General features: G+C 39.8%; 1 protein-coding gene across 1 annotated transcript in view; it reads right to left on the bottom strand.

Annotated features, from left to right (window-relative positions):
• The window catches only part of rpgrip1l (RPGRIP1 like), a 39,813-nt gene that overhangs the window by 4,861 nt on the left and 10,849 nt on the right, over window positions 1-24,103 (bottom strand). Inside the window, exons 11-23 of the mRNA XM_039656702.2 lie at window positions 23,946-24,052; window positions 23,814-23,864; window positions 19,584-19,763; window positions 18,838-18,955; window positions 18,290-18,742; window positions 14,865-15,004; window positions 14,424-14,790; window positions 11,301-11,557; window positions 10,922-11,011; window positions 10,732-10,797; window positions 10,509-10,659; window positions 7,665-7,741; window positions 2,890-3,076 (exon numbers count right to left, since the gene is read on the bottom strand). Of these exons, the coding sequence (XP_039512636.2) occupies window positions 2,890-3,076; window positions 7,665-7,741; window positions 10,509-10,659; window positions 10,732-10,797; window positions 10,922-11,011; window positions 11,301-11,557; window positions 14,424-14,790; window positions 14,865-15,004; window positions 18,290-18,742; window positions 18,838-18,955; window positions 19,584-19,763; window positions 23,814-23,864; window positions 23,946-24,052 (2,244 nt within the window). The remainder of the gene's footprint in view (window positions 1-2,889; window positions 3,077-7,664; window positions 7,742-10,508; window positions 10,660-10,731; window positions 10,798-10,921; window positions 11,012-11,300; window positions 11,558-14,423; window positions 14,791-14,864; window positions 15,005-18,289; window positions 18,743-18,837; window positions 18,956-19,583; window positions 19,764-23,813; window positions 23,865-23,945; window positions 24,053-24,103) is intronic.

The raw sequence follows: 24,103 nt of genomic DNA, 5'->3' as shown, positions 1-24,103 counted from the left end.
AATATATGTACTGTGAAAATATGTACTGTTGGTGTGCCTCCAAAGAAACCTCGTCTTATTTCTTCCTGGCGGTGTAGACGGCGACGCTACTTGGCGTATATCTTCTTCTCCGTTGCGTATGTGTGCTCGGCAAGACCGTTTTGTGTTTGAGCGCCTGAAAGTTGTGTTTTACTGTAACTTCAGAAGCTCCAAACACGTGAGCAAAAGCGCCAATCTCAGATAGTTCAAACTAAAAAAATGAACCCGAGGCGTTTTTAAAAAAAAAAAATGGCGCTTTTACGTGTGCACACTCACATTGGCGCCCTTTTTTTAGTCACAAGGTGTTAAACGTCAGCGCATGACGCGCGCGAAATTCGTCCCCGTGTGAAGAGGCCTTTAGGCTTAAAACCAGGGTTTGTGCTTCTACATCAGTTTCACTTCCCTCTGATTGTAGGGGAAAGTTAAGTTTAGGGTTAGGTCCAAATTTTCAGACAGAAATGTTATTCAAGGATCAATAAAATATGTTGTCTTCATTGGCAATATCACAGTGACCGGGTACAGTATGCATCACGCGTCTACAATCTGCATTATTGTCTTCAAATATCTCCATTTTCACTGTCCACACTACAACACAGTTTTCAAATTTATATACGTGGCAGAGCATCTTCAAAAAGAAAAATGCCCTCAGTGCCAAAACAGAGAAAAAGATGCATTTTCAAATATATCTGGATTACTGCAGACTTAGCCCTAGACTAAAGCAGAAAAGTAAAACTTCAAACTTATGGTGGCTCTAGGACGTTTGAGGTGTAGAACCCTAAATTGGTCAGAAGAAAGTTTAGATATGTCTTAATTAATGCACCAATTTTCACAATGTTTCACCATGCGGTTTAAAGGACAACTCCAGCGCAAAATGAACCTTTGGTCTAATTACACTTTGCTACCTAGTCAACCGTTATCTGAGATTGGTTTTCATGATTGCCGAATGTAAATAGTTTTATCTCTAAAAACAGTTTAGCCTATAACGCTAGTATAATGCTAGTATATAGGGCATAGAGTAACGACAAATAAAAATCGCTTGTAATTACCACTAACAAGGCTCAAAATAGCCCCACACTAAGACGACAGCATAACAAGCGTCCCTACATTCAAACCGAAGCATTGAGAACTTTGTCAGTGTCCATACAGTTTAATAAGAAGATATTTTATAGACACAGTCAACTTCGCGAATACAGGAAGAAGCCATCTTTGAAAAAAAGTCCGTATCAGTCGATCTACGAGCGCCGATCCAAGTGCGCTGAACTGAGCAGAATCTTATATGATCCATTGTTTCCAGAAGAAACACAAACACAAACCGTTTTCTTCTCTTCAATTGTACACGTAGCCTACTGTTCGCGCTCACCTTATTCACATCTCACCAGCCACTTGGATCGGCGTTCGTAGATCGACTGGTCGAGACTATTTTTCCAAGATGGCTTCTTCCTGTATTCGCGAAGTTGACTGTGTGTATAAAATATCTTCTTATTAAACTGTATGGACACTGACAAAGTTCTCAATGCTTCGGTTTAAATGTAGGGACCCTTGTTATGCTGTCGTGTTAGTGTGGGGCTATTTTGAGCCTTGTTAGTGGTAATAACAAGCGATTTTTATTTGTCGTTACTCTATGCCCTATATGCTAACATTATACTAGCGTTATAGGCTAAACTGTTTTTAGAGATAAAACTATTTACATTCGGCAATCATGAAAACAAATCTCAGATAACGGTTGACTAGGTAACAATGTGTAATTAGACTTAAGGTTCATTTAGCGCCGGAGTTGTCCTTTAACCCCTGTGGTCACCCCCCCCCCCCCCCTTTTTTTGAATATAGATGAAAATGCACATTTCGAACTTAAATGGTTGTAATTCAAGAATGCTTTGGAATATAGACGTAAGATTGGTCTCGTTTTAAAGAAGACATTTGGCAGATTTTTGTAGAAGTGAAATCAATTAAGAATGTGAAACAGAAAAAAAGTTATAGAAGTTTGAGTTTATGAAAATGTACAATATAAAAAATTTAATTATTCAATTTTTATATAAAATATATATTTTCAAAACCTGGGCTACTCTAAAACTGCAAAGAAATCAAAGCCAAAAATCTGAATAAGTTGTGTTTCAAATTTTAGGTTGATATCTCAAAAAATGAGCTTTCAGTAAGATTTTGTTTGGGCGCAGTACCAAACTTTTTCACTAGATGACAAGCAGACTCTATTACTGCCCATATAAGGGCGCCTTAATTTCCATATGTGTTTTGAGTGATCTGAACCATTATTTCCACAATTTTCATACAATTTATGAAGTAGACATCCTATTAAGAAGTAATATGAGAAGTTTGACAGATTTTGATATGAATTCAACCTCTAAGAAACATTAAAAAAAAAAAAAGTATTTGCGTTATAGCTTCCTGCCACATCACAAATGGTGGAATCTACAATTTTTTTCTTTATATTAAAAAAAAAATGAATGGAGGCTATCTTTTGAACTCTTGGCATGAAAACAAACAGGTTTCTACCCTTCTTTCATGATTTTTCATGTTCATCACAATTTCAAAATAAAGGTCTAAACGCGCCTTCTTGAGTATTCTTGGGAATATTCTTGATAAATAAAAAAGATAAATATTCTTGTTGCATATTTATAAATTACGGCTCCTCTGTAATATATTTTGAAAATCAATCACCAAATATGAAAACTAGAGGTACGTTTTCAAATGATATATAGATTAGTTTAGGTTTAGTATGGGATAATACTGTTTTAAAAATGTAATGGATTTGGGCCCACCGGTGGGTCCGTGACACTAGAAGCAGCCATAGACATAGAGAGCAGAAAAAGGTAGAATAAAACACGACGGCTGGTATTTCATGGATGTGTTGTTCACCATTGCTGAAGTTGTAGGAGAGACAGTGTCCAGGCAGGGGCTTCTTTAGGGACAGCGGGGTCTCGACTGACGGCAGGCCCAGGAAACAGTACTCCACAAACAGCCGGACGATCCTGCTGTCTTCTGCCACTCTCGAGCCTGGCTTCAGACTCAGAGAAACGATCTCCACACGAATGCACTCGGACGGCTGGTGGAGCAGAGCATCACATGACCTTATCACAACTGACATTCAACCTCACGCCAACTGACATGGTGAGACTCGCTCTGAATCTGCAGGGACTCAATCACGCTCAACATCTGACAGAACATCCAGCAAGAATAGTCCACCGTTTGAAATGATGGACACTGGACAAACTACATCTCTTTCCTGATGTGGACGTGTAACCTGCAGGGCATAGCTCTCTGATAATGATGAGGGCTGGAGAAGATGCGATCATTTGATCCAATCTGTCAAACATGCTGTCCACATTGATGGAGTTTTTAGGCCATTTAGTTTGTGCTGACAGCAGTCATTAGATCTCTCTCACATTTCTCTTAGGACACAAAGTGAGCTTAAGAGTGAACGGTCTGATTACACAGGCTAAATTCATCACTAAAACGTCTGCATTTAAAACCACACTTCATCAGCAGACCCAGCAATTCATTTGTGTCCTGTGTTGAGGATGTGCATTTCTCTGAGATGATACACAAAATCTTTTGTCAGAGATACCAAATATTTTGGTATTTTGTCTATAACAATTTCAAACACGCTTTAGATTGGGGTCAAAATTCTCCTTATAAACTATTTGGTTTAGTTCACTTAAGAATTAAAGTTTCCTGATAATTTACTCTCCCCCACGTCATCCAAGATGTTCATGTCTTTCTTTCTTGAGTCGAAAAGTAATGAAGGTTTTTGGGGAAAACGTTCCAGGATGTTTCTCCATATAGTGACGGTTCAAATGTGAGTTTAGTCGCGACACGATCCAGCCGAGGAATAAGAGTCTGATCTAGACAAACCATTTTATATAAAAAATACAAATTTATATACTTTAAAGTAACACCAGGTAACTTTCAAACCTTCATAATATATTTCCAAGTCTCTTGTGATGGTACATCGACTTACAATAGGTTGAATGACACGTCTGCCATAGCCTGACGGGGTCTGTAGCATTTTTAATCGTACTTTTAAACTTCGGGTTTCGGGTAGTAACCGGCGAACAAAGAGAACTACTAAATTCGACTGCTTTACAGCATATACGTCACTTCCACCACCATCCCCACTTCCTTAAAATCGGACGTGCGAGCCAAATGTTATAGTCATGGCCGAAGCAGCACAGAAAAACAAAAAGCAGAGGTTATATCGGAGAAAGTGATCGTGTTAAAAGCAGAACGAGGATCAACATTGGGCCAACGTTTTCTCGCTGGCGTGAGCTGAAGGAGGAGGAGGGCTGCCGACCGATGCGGACTTGGCTGTCATGCTTTTGGACTAGTAAGTATATTGCTTGCATACTATCACTTGGTTTTTGTTTTTTTATCTGCCTTACTATGTTACGGAAGCTATCTTATCCTCCGTTTATCTTCACGAATCAAGTAATGATAGTAGAGTAGCGAATTATCAATCTAGTAGCTAGTAAACGGTATTCTAGTTTTTGATGGTTAGCTATCGCTAGCATTCTCGTTCTGATTTGAACTTTTCAATCGATGAAATGCAAATAGCAAATGTTTGACCTAAAAAGTGTAGTCTACTCAACATGTACAAAGAAAGGAGGAAGATTATTAACATTATCAGTGTGTTCATAGCTTCTCATTTGTTACATGTGTAAAGTAACTTGATTGAGTAATTTCCGATTATTGATAGCTACATAGGCAAACGGGATTCTTGTCGCATTTTTTCCGGATGACGACTAGATATATGGTTATTATCTACCACTCAAACATTGCATTGAAGTATCATGTAGATTCAGTAAACCGGTGACCAATAGACAAGGCTACTACAGTATAATGACGCTGGCTTGTAAACGCGAGCATCGCGATCATTTGTCGTTAGAAAAAAAAATAAAACCCATGAAATTATATTCATATGACATGCTGAGATATACGCCACTGTACCAGGGATGAAGACATTTCACACGTGACGCAAGCAGAACACCTGCATGTGACCTCCTCCTACAGTGTTCGGGCTATCATTGTTGTCAACAAATGTAGGATGACAGAGTTTACGACAGTAGTAGAGGACAATACTGTTTACCAACTGTAGGGGGACCCCAAGAGCAAAAGTTACCTGGTGTTACTTTAACCATGCTCATCTTGCACTAGATGTGCGATGCACCACAGAAAGGTCTCGCCTGATGTAGGCGTTAGGAGTTTTTACAAAGCGAATCAAACGCCATTTACAAAAATAAAATCAAAATACAAGGTGAAACAACAATGTTGGACGATTCTGAAGTTGTTGGAGAGAATGAGATGTTGAAGATGAAGAAGAATGAGAGTTTTTCGCCCTACCCTACATCTTCCTCCTACGTCAGGTGACCGTCTGACCTTTCCAACGTGATTACGTAATGCGTGAAGGACGTGCAGGACAAGCATTTGTGGTTAAAACGTATATAAATGTTTGTTTTTTTGTTTCGCTAGATGAGACTCTCATTCCTCGGCTGGATCGTGTCGAGCCGTCGAAGCTGCACTGAAACTCACATTTGGACCTTCGACCCCATTGAAGTCACTATATGGAGAAACATCCTGGAACGTTTTCCTCAAAAACCTTCATTACTTTTCGACTGACGAATAAAAAAAAAGACATGAACATCTTGGAGGACGTGGGAGTGAAATTCATTATCAGGGAATTTTCATTTTGAAGTGAACTAATCCTTTAACTATGACTTTTGCCTCAATAAACTCCTAATTACTGTTTATTAAAAGTTAGTAAGGTCCAGTGTTGCCACAGTTACTTTGAAAAAGTAACTAAGTTATTTTACAAGTTACTTGCTTTTTAAAGTAACTAAGTTACTTTACAAGTTACTTGATTTTAAAAGTAACTAAGTTACTTACAAGTTACTTTTATTAGTTACATTCAGCAGTTGCCGACAACACACCTCAACATAACGACCTTAACATAAAAAAAACACACGACCTCAACATAAAAATGATAACCAGTTTTGCCAACATTCACTTTATTGGAAGTGTATTTTTAACAGTAACATCAACAATCTATCTCCTGTCATTTAAAGTTTAACTTAAAAACTATTTCCTGAAAAAAACATGTTTTACAAAAAAAAAAGTCTTTCTTGACTCAACTTAAGTCTTTCTTCACCTCACTTAACATAAATACTTGTTTTTATAAAAAATAAAATAAAGACAGCCTTTCTTGTCTTCACTTAACATAAATACTTGTCTTTATAAAAATGTAAAATATAGACTATAAAATTTCTTGACCTGACATATTTAACAGTTAACACTGTGACAAAACTTACTATTCATAATCTACATTTTTTCTTTTTTTATCTTAATCTTTAATCCCATGTTATGAGTTAATGAGAGAGGCGAGTAAAACCAGTGGTTGTACATCATTAACAGAAGCTTCTCAAACCTCTCGGGTTGAAACGAAGACGAATCAACCGTGTTTAATCGCAGCATTTCCTCCACACCAAACTGCCCGACCAACTTCTTCAACTCCCCTGGCACTTACTGGTTTTGCAACGAAGTCCAGCTTTTGCTTTTGTGGTGGGGAACCTGCTCTCTGCTTCGCATCACCTGGCGTGACTTGCTCTGTAAGTTTGACTGTGCGGTGCTGCGAATCCAAATGTTTTTGTTTTTTTTCAAATTTGACGAAGTGTTTCTGTAGGTAGATAACACTTTGTCACCGCCAGCAGTTTACAACGGACCTTAATGTTGCCATCTTTAGCTGAGACAAACGCAAAATACAATAGTGACTGTATTTCCAGCTAGAAAAAGCGCATCTCTCTCCTCCCTCCAACGTTGTTTACATTTGTGTCGCTGCGTGCGTGGTACACGTGACGTGAACCTCATGCTGAAAACGTGACTTGTCGCGCACACTCCCCGAGATGCAATGAGAAATAAATATATATATATATTTACTAAGGAAAATTACAAAAATAGTAACGCACAGTGACCTGGATAAGTAACTTTAATCTGATTACTGGTTTTGAAACAGTAACGCGTTATATTACTCGTTACTGAAAAAAGGGGTCAAATTAGAATAACGCGTTACTTAGTAACGCGTTACCGGCATCACTGGTAAGGTCGTTGTCAAGTTTAGGTATTGGGATTAGGAATGTAGAATAAAGTCATGCAGAATAAGGCATTAATATGTGTTTATGGGTACTAATAAACTGCCAATATCCTTGTAATATGCATGATATTAATCAACTAGTAATTAGTGATTATTCTACCCTAAAATAAAATGTTACCACAATTTTTTAACATTGTTGAAAACAGAAAAAAGAACAGAAATAATGTGAAATATTATTAAAATGTATACATTTCTATTTCAATATATTTTAAAATGTAACGTATTCCTATAATGGCAGAGCTGAATTTTCAGCATCATTACTCCAGTCTTCAGTGTCCCATTATTCTTCAGAAATCATTGCCCGAGAAAAATAACCATTTCATATGAGATATTAATGAGGAAACTATACATTTTTATAGGATTCTTTTTTTTTTATTTGAAATATAAATGGTTTGCAACAATGTAAAAGTCTTTAATGCTACTTTTTGCCAGATTTCTGAGATATACCTGTTCCACCTGGTTGGTTTGTTGAACATGGGAAGGGACGTACCTGTTTTTTCTGCTGTGTGCTCTGTGCAGGAACAATGCAGTCATCGCTATCCTCCTCTTCATCCTCACCCTGTACGCCTGCAGAGAACAGATGAGATGGTCAGTTGCTGATCGAGAACGTTACGCACTGGCAGATCATTAGATCAATCGTTCCTGGTCTCATTTCATATGTTTGTGAAGGAATGGATTGTTTATTTTCTTGTCGTCCATCTCTCGCTGTGGTCTCAGCGGCCCGCGCCAGGTAAGAGAGAGAGATGTTAGACATGAACACTTTAAAGACAGCCTCTTGGCCAAGGTCAACACACATTAACATTTAACACCAACAGTTGTTGGGTGTCAACAGGAAACACATCAGATTATTGGCAGCAGAAAATGAAATATTAATGATTCTCATCTCATTGGAAAAACAATAGCACAGCTGCTTCCTCATATGAAACTGAATACTAACGCTCAGCACTAAGTATTGGTTTACTAAAACATTCATATGTGGCTCTACTGAATACAAGTTCTGCTAAGGGCCAAAGCACAGAGGCCCTTCCTGCCCACAATAACACAAACACAATATGTTTGTGCTAACATGGAAGCTAATTTGAGGTTAACTTAAACTGAACCCGAAGCCTTCATTAAAAAAAGAAGTTCTGTTATTATTTACTTTCCGCATATGACCATCTTTCCTCTGTGAAACAGAAAATTAGATGTTTTGAATAATGTCCAAGCTGCTCTTTTCCATGAATGTTGAATTGGGGGCAAATACTCGAAATATTATAACATATGAGTTTCGATAATGGCAGAGCAAATTGCAATCATACTTCTACTTTTTGTCCATCCCACATCATATTCACTGTATGGAAAATAGCATCATGAACTTTGTTCAAAACATCTACATTTGTGATTCAAAGAGGAAACAAAGACTCGAATGACATGAAGGTGAATAAATAACCAATAAACATAAAAAAAAAACATGACTTAAAATTACTTTAGCATTATTTCAAGTCAAGTCAAGTCGCCTTTTTTATATAGCGCTTTTTACAAAACAGATTGTATCAAAGCAGCTTCACAGTGATAACATGAAAATAATGCAACTCAGATCAATAATATTGTTGAATATTAATTATCCCCGACTAAGCAAGCCAAAAGTCAAGGCAACAGTGGCAAGGAAGGAACCAAAACTCCATCAGGTGATTGAATGGAGAAAAAAATCTTGGGAGAACTCAGGCTCAGTGGAACAACATTCAAAGGAACATTTCAGCACTAAAATGATTTTAATCCAAATGATTTTATAACTTACTTAATATTCAAAATTCCCCGAAAATCGTTTAAAGCCAATAATAAAAAAAAAAAAAATCAAACAAGGCCGATTTTACTTTACATATAGTTGTATTATTATTTATGTATTAAATTGTATTATTATAATCAATTGTAACATTCTTATTCTTTATTATTAATAATATACACTCATCTAAAGGATTATTAGGAACACCACACTAATACTGTGTTTGATCCTCTTTCGCCTTCAGAACTGCCTTAACTCTACGTGGCATTGATTCATCAAGGTGCTGAAAGCATTCTTTAGAAATGTTGGCCCATATTGATAGGATAGCATCTTGCAGTTGATGGAGATTTGTGGGATGCACATCCAGGGCACGAAGCTCCCGTTCCACCACATCCCAAAGATGCTCTATTGGGTTGAGATCTGGTGACTGTGGGGAACCCAATGACATGTTCAAGAAACCAATTTGAAATGATTGGAGCTTTGTGTCATGGTGCATTATCCTGCTGGAAGTAGCCATCAGAAGATGGGTACATGGTGGTCATTAAGGGATGGACATGGTCAGAAACAATGCTCAGGTAGGCCGTGGCATTTAAACGATGCCCAATTGGCACTAAGGGGCCTAAAGTGAGCCAAGAAAACATCCCGCACACCATTACACCACCACCACCAGCCTGCACAGTGGTAACAAGGCATGATGGATCCATGTTCTCGTTCTGTTTACGCCAAACTCTGACTCTACCATCTGAATGTCTCAACAGAAATCCAGACTCATCAGACCAGGCAACATTTTTCCAGTCTTCAACTGTCCAATTTTGGTGAGCTCTTCAAATTGTAGCCTCTTTTTTCCTATTTGTAGTGGAGATGAGTGGTACCCGGTGGGGTCTTCTGCTGTTGTAGCCCATCCGCTTCAAGGTTGTGCGTGTTGTGGCTTCACAAATGCTTTGCTGCATACCTCGGTTGTAACGAGTGGTTATTTCAGTCAAAGTTGCTCTTCTATCAGCTTGAATCAGTCGGCCCATTCTCCTCTGACCTCTAGCATCAACAAGGCATTTTGGCCCACAGGACTGCCGCATACTGGATGTTTTTCCCTTTTCACACCATTCTTTGTAAACCCTAGAAGTGGTTGTGTGTGAAAATCCCAGTAACTGAGCAGATTGTGAAATACTCAGACCGGCCCGTCTGGCACCAACAACCAAGCCACGCTCAAAATCGCTTAAATCACCTTTCTTTCCCATTCTGACATTCAGTTTGGAGTTCAGGAGATTGTCTTGAGCAGGACCACACCCCTAAATGCATTGAAGCAGTGTGTTCCTAAAAATCCTTTAGGTGATTGTAATTCATAAATGTCTCTGGCCTTATTGCACTCAATTTATCAACAAAAAAATGATCACATGACTTTTCAGAGCGAGGGAAAAATAAAATTACCCAAAAATATCATAACCTGACAGTCATGGACAGCCAATCAGAAGCAGATGAAACCCTAAAATATACCGCATCACATTGCAGAAGTTACATTTTTATGTCTAATGTCTTTAAGGATTTTTGTTTTTTAATAACACACAGTACACACACCTGTTTGAGGCTCTTGCAGCTCTTCAGAAATCTCAGACTCATCAGATAGAGAGCTGGTGGTGATCAGCTGACCCTCAGAGAAATGAGACTCTTCCTCGTCCTCTTCCTCGCTGACTGCAGTGGCCTGTCCTGCATCCATCACTATGATGGTCTGAGGAACAGTGTGACATGGTTTATTCCTGAACTCTTTTTCCTTGTAAATGTCACCATTTGTTTAGCATACCTTAGGCACAGGGATTACAGCTGATCTCGTCTCTTTATCATCATCAGAGGCTGTAGTCTGCTCCATCTTGAGATCATTAACACACAAAATACACTCAAAACATCATCTTAACCTACATTTGAGAACTATTAAAAGTGATGCTTGATTTGGCAAACAATCCTAAAGAAACCAGAGCAGACTTTTCTTTTACCTGTTTTTCAAGCTCAGTGGTGTCCACAAAAGACACTCTTTTAGCAGCTGATTTGGGTAGAGTTCGCTGTCTGGGTTTGGGCAATGGAGTCTAGAATGAAGAGCAAGAAAAATAATATATATATACTACAATGACGAAACCAGAAAAAGCAAATAACATTTATGTATGGTATTTATGGGATTTATGTATGGTCGATACAATGCTCCAACTGTGCTAAAACACCCAATAGTTTTTATCATAATAAAAACACCTGTTCACCACCTACAATGCAGGTGTAAATTATTATCTATATATTATATGCTATATCATCTTTTATGCATTCAATTACAGCACGTTTAAACAGTCAGCCAGAATGAAAGCGATAGGATTTGGGCATCACCTCAGAAACAGTGGGCTGAGGTATTAGGGGAGGGTCTTTGGCCATCCGTTGTGTCCCTGTCTCTGTTTTCTCTTTGTCTTGGGATGTCTGCCTCTCTGTTTTCTCCTTGTCTTGGGATGTCCGGCTCTCTGGTGTGATCTTGGTCTGTTGTGTGGTGAGAGCGGAGGATGATGGAGGGAGGTACGTGAACTTCCATTTCAGTGTCACACTGATTTGGCCACTGGGGAGTCCAGCAGGGTCTGTAAGCTCAAACATACCTTAAAAAGATACAAAAAAAAAAAAAAAAAAAAAAAAAAAAGAATATTAAAAGGTATCTATATGATGGAAAATAAATAAATAAAACTCGTAATCAGCATTCCTGGAATATTTTCCTGCACAAAAAAATACATAAACCATAAATCTAGTGGTGAAAATCTAGTTTTTAATGTTGTTAATACGTCTATGTGGTGTTTTTAATATGCTTTAAGACAAACCATGTGCAAATTCATAAGTCGACACCATACGAGATACGAGGGTCCGTGTAAAAAGTGTAACGGCTAAAGGCCAATTTATACTTCTGCGTCGAGGGTACGCACCTAGTAGGGGTGGCACGGTACATGAAAAAACACCCGAACCGTTCGGTTCGCTTGTCTCGGTTCGGAGCGCGTGTGCGTCTCACGGTTCGACGCATGCGCAATGTAACCTCGTGCCCGTATGTGATGTGTGTTTTCTTTTCGCGCGACATAAGCTTGTTCGACTTGGACCGGCGCTGCACAGAGCGATCGGTGAATAACATCAATCTAGCGCGAGTCGGCTCCGTATGCATTCATCACTTTCGCGGTATTTGATGTCATTACCGATCGCTCTGTGCAGCGCCGGTTCAAATTAATAAACAAGCCAGTAAAAGTGGAGTATGGAGCGCTGCAGGTCACGGCACGCGGAGAAATGGCAAGTGGGAGAGATGAGGGAGTTGGAGGATGCGCCAGCGTCGTATAAGTCTATGGTATAAGTCCGGTGTGTGGGAACATTTTGGATTTCATGTTATGATATTTTAATTTAACTACAGTGGGACTTTATGTATAAGAGCTTCAGTCATACGTTTCCAAACCCTGCACTTTAATTTTAAGTGGAAAAAGGTACCCTCACATTTTGGGAATAGAAGCATTGTTGATACTGTTTTTGTGTTGAGGTTGAACTTAAATTTCACTTTATGTTTATGGCCTTTGCTATTGCAATAGCTTTATTATCTATAGGCAATGAGGTTTCATGTATATTGACATTTAAAAGACAGTGTTTTAAGAGTTGCTCTCTTTTTCTTTTAAAAGATAGAATTTTGGTAAGAGCTACAAAAGTTAGCAGTTGATACATGAAAGTTAATTTCTTTGTGTAAATAAGATTTATGTGATAAAAATGCACAAGTTCTTGTAGAGATAGTGATACACATTCTCCTTTTTTTTGCCAAATAAACAAAAAGCATGTCAATTTCTTCTCTCTTGCTGTATCTAAATCTCACCTAGCTTTCCTCTGAGATAGTCCCAAAATGTGCTTAAAGTCAAAGAGTCAAATTCAGTTTGTGCATGATTGCATGAATATAATATATATTTTTTTTAATACTGTATCCTAAAGTGTGGATAATTAAGCTATATATCACATGCTGAAGTACATTTCTGGAGTGTTAAAGATTAAAAGAAAAAATAACAAGAACCGTACAGAACCGAAAACCGTGACCCTAAAACCGTGATACAAACCGAACCGTGGGTTTTGTGAACCGTGCCACCCCTAGCACCTAGGCGACGCCGTCGTGAGCATTTATACTTCCGCGTTCAGGTATTGGTTGCTCTGCAGTACTGCTCCGAAACACTAGTTGGCGGCGGAGGGTTTTAATGTTCCACTGTGTTTAGATTCCTCACGGCTCAGCGCAGTCTCATCCCAAGACGTAATATAACTGACGTCTTGGGACGTCTTTTGACCATACGTCAACATCCGCCATTTTAGGGTACCTTTTAACGTCGGTTAGATGACGTTATCGGATCCTAACCCTAACCCTACCCCAGACCTAAACCTACCCCGTCACCTAACCGACGTTAAAGGCATCAGTTGTATGACGTGTCAGGGTCGTCATGTAACTGGCGTTAAAGGGTACCCTACAACGGCAGATGTTGACGTATGGTCAAAAGACGTCCCAAGACGTCAGTTATATGACGTCTTGGGATGAGACTGTGTTACGCAGCTAGGTTACTACAAGCAATGGCGACTGAAAGAGAGTGGATCATGTTGGAGTTGGAGCTTATTGAGGTGGAAAAACAGTTCATTTTAGTGAAATTACTAAAACTAAAAGGCAGAAACGAGAGAAGACGTCGGAGGAGATGGTACGTGCGGAAATGTGTAGGAGGAAATGCGATGCTACCAAGCCGACCAATCACAGACCTTGCGGCCCGCGTCTTCGCAACGTGTAGTTACATTTTTGAGGAGGTGCGCGTCAGGCTACGGCGAAGGGTACACGGTATGGTACGTGTCTGTGCGTATGCTACGCCGTACCTACTGCGCGCACCCTACGCAGAAGTATAAATTGGCCTTAACGTGGATAACGTGCCTTGATAACCAATCACATTACAGCATTGTCGTCATTGAAGCTGTGCGACAGTCAATCACTGTTTGCGGATACCATAGAAAAAAAATAGGAAGTGCCGTAAACTCAATCCTACCCGTCGCACAATTGTCCGTGACTTCTCTTATAAACAACGTTTTTGGTGTAAACTCCAAAAAAAAGTTTAAGAGCAAAAATGTTCATGTCGATTCATTAAATTATAAGCCGTTTTCCCACAAAAGCGGTTTATTCAGTGTAGTGAAGCCTCTCCTCCATTGACATCCATTAAAAAAACCTGCCTCTGGTCTCCTCCCCTACACTATTTTTTGCTAACCTCGGAGGCTTGCCTTGGGCTTTGCTAGAAACTTCTAGGCAAGTGTGTTGGCTCTGGTTGGAGCTAAACTCTGCAGGAGAAGGGTATGAAACCCCTGGTTTAGGAGTAAACTGGTGTATAAATGATCATAATGCTCTCTAACAAGACCTAAAAGCTCTTTAACTTCTGAAAATCAATCAAATTCATTCTGTGTAAAATGATATCACCTATTGTTTGTCCTCACCAGTGATGGTTTCATCGTGTGCCAGCGAGACGAGCGGTACTCTGGCCTTGCCCAGATACAGCTGGTTCTCATCATCTAAATCATCAAACACATACAACACCAGAGTCTCTGACCTCAGAAACGCATCGAGGTCAGAGTTCATGGCCACTGGGAAGACGGTGTGATCTTCAAACTGTGGCTCGTTGCTGGAGGATATGATTGGCGTATCATGATCAGGGAAGTCGTAGAGTTTGTAGATGACGTAGGGGCTGGGTTGAGTGTGAGGAGCTCTGGATTTCAGATTACAGCATGAGTGTACGGTGACGTTTAGTTCATTTAGATCACCATCTATCAATGATGAGGAACTGGAGACAGGAACCGATAAAGCCTGAAAAATAAAGTAAAAATATCAAGTCAATTTGGTATGTGTAAAAGTAGGAAATATAGATATATAAACAGTACCTGGTTGTCTCTCGTGCTTGTGTTGAGGTAACCGAGTGCTTTGACTCTCTCCTTATAAAGGCGAATGGCTTGTTCCATGGGAACTCTCAGTTTGAGCCAGTACTCCAGTGTACCAAACACCTGGATCTCATCTGCAACGCCTACAAACAGACGGAGAGCACTTTTTAATAGTTGTATGGTGCTTTTTGATCATTTAAACCACTTTCCACTTTCACGCACTCTTAAAAATAAAGGTTTCGAAAGATGGTTTCCACTTTCGCAATAGAAGAACCATATTTAGGTTCTCCAAAGAACGTTTCAGTGAACAGTTATTTCTTTCATTAGTGTTAAGAACATCTTAATAACCAGGAGAACCTTCTTCGACTGTAAAGAAACTTTTATGCATCGAAAAGTTTCCATGAATGTTAAAGGTTCTTCAAGGAACCATAAATGTCAATAAAGAACCTTTATGTGTGTGTTGTTTGAAAGGGAGCAGCTTGGGCATTCTGCTAAACTTCGCTTTTCTGTGCTCCTCAAAAGAAAGAAAGTCATATAGTTATAGCGTTTCAAGTCATATTTCATATGTTACAAGAACAGCCTTTTTCCACCTTAAGGCGCTTTTCCACTGCATAGTACGGTACGGTTCGGTTCCGTACGGCTCACTTGTGGTGCTTTTCCACTGCATGGTACGGTACAGTACGGTAGTACCGTACCGGTACTAAAATGTGACGTGAAACACTGCAGATCACTGATTGGTCAGACAGAATCGTCACTACCAGCGTCACTACTAGCGTCATTGGATTTGCGACACGAGACACGAGACACTTTTTTAGCAGTATTTTTGTTTTGCTGCAATCAGCCTCATTTTAAACACATTTTTCCATCTAGCAGTTAAAAACAACCACATACCGAGAATCAGGAACACCATCCCCTCGATAGTCTCCATTGTTCCTGTGTTGTGGGTTTGAAAATGTGGCGCTTTTAAGATGATGTCATGGCAGTAGAGGCGCGCGCAAATAACGATCAGTCCCACACACTTTGAAGGGGTACTACTGCAGTGGAAACGCAAAGTGAGCCGAACTGTTCCACGCCGAGTCGAAGCGTACTGAGCCGAACCGTACCGTACTATGCAGTGGAAAAGCGCCATTAGAAACATTGCTAAGCTACGTTACATGCTATCTGTCTCTGATGCAGAAACGTTGGTTCACGCATTCATGACCTCGAGACTAGATTACTGTAATGCTTTATTAGCCGGTTGTCCTGCATCCTCAATAAACAAGCTACAGTTAGTGCAAAATGCAGCTGCTAGAGTTCTTACTAGGTCTAGAAAATATGATCATATAACACCGATTTTATCATCTCTACACTGGTTACCTATTAAGTTCCGCATCAACTACAAGTACTACTATTGACCTATAAAGCCCTAAATGGTTTAGCTCCTGTGTATAGAATCGCCCTACAATTCATCGCGTTCTTTAAGATCACTAAATTCGAGGCTTCTGGTCATTCCTAGGATATCTAAGTCCACTAAAGGAGGGAGGGCGTTCTCACAATTAGCTCCAAAACTCTGGAATAGCCTTCCCGATATTGTTCAAGGCTCAGACTCGCTGTCCCAGTTAAAAACCAGATTAAAGGCGCATCTCTTTAGCCAAGCATTCACATAATGCTTACCTTTTATACTGTTGAATCAGATTGAATGCATTAATATTATGAACAGCATAACATGCCCCTATCACCTGTGATGAGACGACTAAAACGCCCGTAAAGAGATGACTCGACGCCGGAGATATGTTATGGCCTAAATGATTAACTAAATGTACATTTCTGAAATGCACTTTCTGTAAAGCTGCTTTGAAACAATATGTATTGTGAAAAGCGCTATACAAATAAATTTGAATTGAATTGAATATAACCAGGGTGTACAAAACCTGCTCCTGTAGGGCCACTGTCCGGCAGAGTCCGGCTCCAACTTTCTTCAACACACCTGCCGGGAAGTTTCTAAGGCCTTGATTAGCTGGTTCAGGTGTGTTTAATTGGGGTTGGACATGAACTCTGCAGGACACTGGCCCTCCAGTAGCAGGATTGAACACTAGTGTCATAGAAGTTTGGAACGCACAAAATCACCTGAAATCGGGATTTGGCTTAGTGCGATAATTAAATCTTTTTAGTAATTTTAAGTAAACATATGCACAGCATGTTAGTGAAGAGCGGCTCTGTGATCAATAGTAAATGCTGTTTGTCCTTTGAAAAAACAGCGAGTTTGAGAGTTTTTCCAATCGTAATTTTAACCATTAAGCACAAAAAAAAAAAAAAAATCAATTAAAATCGCAATTCGATAATTTGCCAAATTGTGCAGCCCTAAAAAATGGCGAGTACATTTTCAGTTTTCAGTCAACGGATCCTTACGCTGCGTTCATGTGCTATGGTAATTATGGTAAATACCAAAAGCCAACGTGGAAAATGCAAATGAACACCCCCTCATGTGGTATTTTCCTCTGGGCAACTCGTAGAATATTTTGATGGACGAGTTGCCGAGATGAGATAACCTTTGATCTTTTCAAAATGGCAGAGAGCCCCGCGAGAGTCGTAAATGGTAAAAATCAGTGTTGTAGTACTCGAGACTCGGACTCGGTCTCGAGACCATATTTTAATGGTCTTGGTCTTGTCATGGACTCGTGTGCATTTGGACTCGGAATTGACTCGTACTCGAACTTTTTTTTTAGTCCACTCGAGTTCAATTCAAAATATTTTTCATGATTATTAATGTATGTTAATAACATATTTCTTTAAATTGATTGACACGCCCAGTGATTGGGGATTTTCTAGTGCTCAACTGCACATGACAAATTGTAATAAAATTGCTTTTAACACCACCTACTATGTGGCCTTTTTACCGTGATCATATTTTTTAAACTCTAAGTAAATTCAGTAAAAAAAAAAATAAAAAAAAAGGATTTCTCTAAGTAAATAAAAGTAAATTAGGTAATCAACCCTCACTGGTCTCGGTCTGGTCTCGGACTCGACTCGGACTCGACTCTCTATGGACTCGGTCTTGACTCGGACTCGACTCTCTCTGGTCTCGGTCTAGACTCGGACTCGAGTGAGGTGGTCTCGACTACAACACTGGTAAAAATACTATTCATGATCCAGAAAATATACAGCATATTATTTACCTTTTGAGTTTTGATAAATCATTTTCTTGCTGTTGCAGATGACTTAAGCAATCTAAATTAGTTTTAGCTAAATAACAGGTCTGGATCTCCATCTTTTTACCACATTACGACAACAAAAGCACTTGAACGCAACACACTGGTAAATACCAGTTCACAAGTGGAAAATATCCTATTTTCCATAGCACGTGAACACAGCATTTGATATCAACCAAAAAAAAAACAACAACAAAACATTGGTCGTCCTCAATGTCAACAGACAGTCTAAAGACTCACCCACTAACTGAATGGTGCCGAACACCTTCCCATCTCGTTCCAGCAGTTGATTTAGCCTGAGCTGACCAGCGGCCACCGTGCGAAAACTCAAGCCCTCGGCGAGCTGCACCTCCACGGTAACAGAGCTGGAGTGCAGATAGTTCAAAAAGAGCTCATTCACTCTCACCAGATATTGAGAAGTGAAGCCGTACGCTGGACGGGCACCTCGCACCACAGCCGTGGACTGCAGCTCAAAGTCGTAGAAGGCATACGTGCAGAAGGTGGACGGATCTCTGTCCTTTAGACTCTCTACAGCTTCAGGAGTGAACTGCGCTCTCCCCAAGTGGATTTCCAGAAGGTTCTCGCCTCGAGCCAAGTGGAGGGGTCCATCAAACTCATCTGTGACGTCATCACTGGGGACGTCAGGTCGGAAAACATGGGTCTTGGTTCCATACGCAATGTCTTTCAACTGGGCTGGAAGGACACAGGAAGAATTGGTTTTACTAAGCACAACTGCTCGCTTGGGAAACATTGGGAATCGGAAGATCATGCTTTGGAGGCACCTAAACCTTCAAGTTTCTTTATCTTGGCCGCTCTCATGTCCAGAAGCTGAGCCAGCTTCTCCGTCTTCAATTCGTATTCAAGTTTTAGATCGTCCATCGTGCGAGTGACCACTTCAACTTCAGCCTATAACAACATAGATGTTGAAATGCATTAGCCTTATGCGACCAATATCTGTATATGAAGAAGTTAACATGAAATGAAGTTTGCAACCCAGTGTTGCAATCGAGACCTGCTGATTCGACTCCAGGTCCAGACCGAGACCTTAGTAGGTCAAGTCAGAGTCAAGACAGATCCCAGAAGAGGGTCATGTCCGAGACCAAATGGTCCCAAGTCAATGACAAGACAGAGACCCTGAAAATATGGTTTTGAGCTCAGACTCGAGACGGACTCTACAACACTGCTCCATTATGTGGTGTATTTTCAAGAGATAAAATGTAGGGCATGACCTATTTATCCACTGGGAATCGATTTAATTGTGAAAAGTGGGCGTTCCATACCAATTTGGAGCAAAATGTGACTTTGCAGTTGATACTGCACCTACTTTTGAGGAGGCTGCACAAAGACATGGAGGCTGTAGGTCAATTTAATCCTCAAGAGCATCTTGACATATTCCCAACACTAACGCTTCTTTCAAATCTATTGTTATTTTCTATTATTTCTGAAAGAATTATTACATTAAAGTTAACCAGCAACAACAGCATTGTGTTAATCCAGTAAAGAACATCAGTCTCAGTGAAAGGATTGATCAAACCTGATAGTCTTTATTGATCTTGTGTTGGATGATGAGCATGTTCCTGGTCTTCTCCAGCTCTTGAATGGTCTCAGCATGAGTGGCCTGCATTTCCCTCAGAGATCGTTTCACGTCCACTTTCACATCTTCCTCCACCTTCTCCAGGAAGCCAAGCTCTCCACTCTTCTGACTCCTACGAGTCTAAATGGGCATTAAGACAGAAAATCAATGACAATTTCTAAACAAAGATTAAGCTTAGCAGTACACACTACTGTTCAAAAGTTTGGAGTGGGTATGATTTTTTTATGTTTTTGAAAGAACACGATCAGTCATGCAGATTGATTTAATGGTTTATCACTTTTGGCCAATAGGTGGCGCTGTTACCAAATTATGCATTGATGTCAGTGTGAGGTGACATTGACACATGCACAGTTTGGTGTCAATATGCCAAAATACTGCAAATATACAAATATAATATGCCATCAAATTTGTTGCAGAGGGATACAAAAACAATGTGGTATATCGACACAAAATCCAAACTTTTAACTTTTTTACCGGCATGGTCTGAAGATGATACAATTCGATTTTTGTGAAAATAGGAAAAACGGTCTCGGAGAAGATTAAAAAAAAGTAGGTTTTAAAAGAAAATAAAAACAGGAAGTTTGGCCGGCTATAGCAAAATTGGTTTCTATGGCATGACCCACAAGGTTATGATAACCACAAGGTGGCACTGCCTCGAAACTTTGAGTACATTAAAGGAACACTCCGACTTTTTGGGACTTTAGCCTATTCACCTTACCCCCCAGAGTTAGATAAGTCCATACATACCTTTTTCATCTCCGTGCGTGCTATAAGTCTGTTTGACGCACCCACCGCTAGCCTAGCTTAGCACAAAGACTCGATGTGACTGGTTGCAGCTTTCATACTGATCCAAATGAGTGGCAAAATAACGCAAACGTTTTCCTATTTACATGTTGTGATTTGTATAGTCACATAATGTACAAATAACAAAGTCAAATGAGACACAGACATCTTTTAACCGTATAAAACCTGGGAACTATTCTCTGAAGGCGAAGCACTGCTACTTTGACAGCGTAATAACCGCATCACCGGAGACACGCCGTGGTGAGGAGCGGAGAGTTCGCTCGGTGTTTGGGTAATAGAGTCAGCAATTTATAAATAGTAAAAGCGTAGTTTAGAGTCATGGGTTTTCGCTCTATTGTAAATAGCTGCGACTGTAAACAGGGGAGGTAATACCATGTTTCACAGAATTCCAACTAAAAACGCTGACTGGATGAAGAAATGGCTAACTTACTCTGGATATTTATCCAAACACACCTAAGATTATCAAGGGACATTATGTTTGCTCGGTACATTTCAATGAGGACGACTATTTTGAAAAAATGGAATTTGCCACACGGACCATAATGTGCTGAAGGATACGACCATCCCATCGATAGCACAGACAGGACAAGTGGATCACCTGCGGCTGAGGTAAGTGTTCTTTATGTTTTTAGATGACCTACTGTAACAGTGCCTTTAGCCAGATCTAATGTAACGTCAGTGACACTATTATATGATTAGGGTATGAATATGTTTTTATCTTGATGTGGCGCAGACGCGCTTGGGAAAAAAAAACGAGCGCGTTCACCGCGTTGAACTTGCACCCTGCGCGCGGCGCGCCTAGTAGCCTAAATTTGAAATAACCATGGAAATAACGAACTTGAGCGTGCAAAAGGGTACGATAGGCTGTGAGTTCATTGTGCAAAAACAATTTGTGCTATTACTTTCCCCTTATTCTATCCTATAGTAATGCAATACTGTATATTATATAGGCAAATGTATTTACTGTTGAATACATTTGGTTCAGCTAATAAATTGCATTTAAAATATATTGATTCCTGTAATAATAATAATTATTTATTCATGTGATATTTATAAATCTGGGTGCGTTTTTGGTTGGAAATCAATGAAACATGGTACTGTATTACCTGGTCTCCCCTGTTTATTGTCACAGCTCATACAATAAAGCAAACACCCATGATAAACCTTGCTTTTCTATCTAACGTTAGCTGACTCTTTATTCCAACGCTGAGCGAAGCGAACTCTCTGCTCCTCGTCACGGTGCGTCTCAGGTGATTGTTATCACTCTGCCCAAGTAGCAGTGCTTCCCCTTCAGAAAATATAGTATTTATACGGTCAAAAGATGTCTGTGTCTCATATGGCCTTGATATTTGCACACTCTGTGACTATACAAACCACAACATGTAAATAGGAAAACGTTTGCGTTATTTTGTCACTCATTTGGATTAGTATGAAAGCTGCAACCATTCACATCCAGTCTTTGTGCTAAGCTAGGCTAGCGGTGGGTGCGTCAAACAGACTTATAGCACGCACGGAGATGAAAAAGGTATGTATGGACTTATCTAACTCTGGGGGGTAAGGTGAATAGGCTAAAGTCCCAAAAAGTCGGAGTGTTCCTTTAAGCTGCGTTCACATTACACACGACTTTGTCGCTGCAGTTCTGCGCTGGGGGGCGTTCTCACTACTTTTTGCCAAGCAAGTTTGTGAGTGACATTCACGGATTTTTCTCAACGTTAGACAAGAAATACGTTTTATTGCCGCTACGAACAAATATTTTGGAAGGAAAAGTCTAAATATAAATGGAATCAGTACATAAAATGCATAATATTAAAGATGAACGAGAAACAGTGAGTGCTCTTTGCCATCGCGGCTATTTAACTGCAGCAAACAGGCAAATACCGGTCTATCTGGATTCCCGAAACCATTCAGTCACGGAGTCAGTACGGTGACCACCACTGTATGTACACAGAGATATGTCATAAATTATAGGACAGTTTCTGACGGCTAAGATGAGCTTCTCGTTTAACTTGCCTCGGTCAGACTCCGCACTGAAGAGTGACGCGCTCCAATGACTTCACTCCTATTGGTTGTCGCTCGCGAAAATCGCTCTTCATTTGCATAAAGTAAAAAATTTCTCAACTTTGTCGCGTCGTCAGACACGCCCCATCCAGTCGCCAACGGTCGCGACCGCGCGTGTCGCTGGATGTCGGCCGCTCACCATTGAAAATTAATGGTATCATGTCGCTTGTTTGCGTCTAGTGTGAACGCAGTTTTAGGGTATGGTTCCAAAGACACATATCAAGTTTCATAATGATACGCTTATGCGTTATCAAATATAAAATTTTATGTCAAAATTCAAAATGGCCGACACCCCAAATTTGCCGATGTAGGAAAATTGGGCATCGTTCGACTTGGCATGCTGCAATAAATCTTTTTCTCCAGACCACTAGGTGGCACTGTGCAGTTCACCTCAGATCATGGTTGGCATTATAACACACACCAAGTTTGGTCAGAATATGCTAAACCATGGGCTATATGCACGCATAAATTCCGCATTTGACGCAAGGATGCTTGTCCATTTCCGGTTGTGCAGATTTAAGCGGAGGAAAACCGAGGAAAACGGGATTATGGCAGAGTCTTCAATATTTACTGTCCTCCAGCCTTTGAAATGAAACGTACATACGTTTAGATGTAATTTTATATATAGTTATATTTATTTAATATAATTTTAAAAAGAAGCATAAACACAACGAGGGGTGTCTGTTTTATCTGTTTTTGTGACTAACGTTTCTTTAGTATAACCATGGAGTATAAAATTCAATATAAATTCTCGGTATTGCATTGGACTCTACGATCGGCGGAAGTTATCGATCATCCCTAATGCTTCACCGGAAATACCGTCGTGCACAGAGCCCATTACAGAGATATATCCTCACGTTTGTTGAACTTTGTCAAATTCGTTCACACGTTATTTAGAGAATGGCTTGACAAATCAACTTGAATACCATAACTTTTTGCCAGCATGGTCGGAAGATGATCTGGCTTAATTTTGATGAAAATCACAGCAATGGCCGAGGAGTTGTTCGAAAAAGTAGGTTATTTGGTCAATTCCAAACGGAAGAAACATTTTCATGATGGAAATGACGTCATATGGTCAATCGCCAAGGAATCAGATGAAAAAAAGAAATACATTTCAAGAAATTAAATTATTAAGTGCGTAAGTGCGCTAGAGCGGTTGAGTTGGTGCTTTATCAGAGGGTCAAATTTCATAACTTTCCCACAAGTGGTCGTATGGGCTAGCATAGACTTGCAGAGCGGATGAATGCTAACGATTACAATATGTTTGGTGCCTAATTAGTTTGGTAGTTTCAAATATACAGTATTTACCTTTATAAGCATCAGGGCTTCACTGAGTTCAGCAGCATCTATTTCACTTTCCTTTAGAGAAAGGCATCAGATTCAGGCATCAAATAAAACCATCTGTATTGTTTTTGTTTTTTTATATATATTATATTTTACCTTGGTAAAGAACTTCATGCGATCTTTAATTTCATCCATTTGTTGTTTCTGCTCCAGGTAACGCAGTTGAAGTTCCTTGTTTTCTTGCACCAGTTTCTCATTTACATCTTCAGTGAAAACAAAGCAACAATGAGTGGACACACACAACGGCCGTGTGA

The sequence above is a fragment of the Pimephales promelas genome, chromosome 25 (genome assembly GCF_988280905.1).
Source record: "Pimephales promelas chromosome 25, fPimPro1.hap1.1, whole genome shotgun sequence".
Taxonomy (NCBI): domain Eukaryota; kingdom Metazoa; phylum Chordata; class Actinopteri; order Cypriniformes; family Leuciscidae; genus Pimephales; species Pimephales promelas.
The sequence above is the reverse complement of the archived record's forward strand: the minus strand, read 5'-3'. Positions and strand labels throughout refer to the sequence as shown.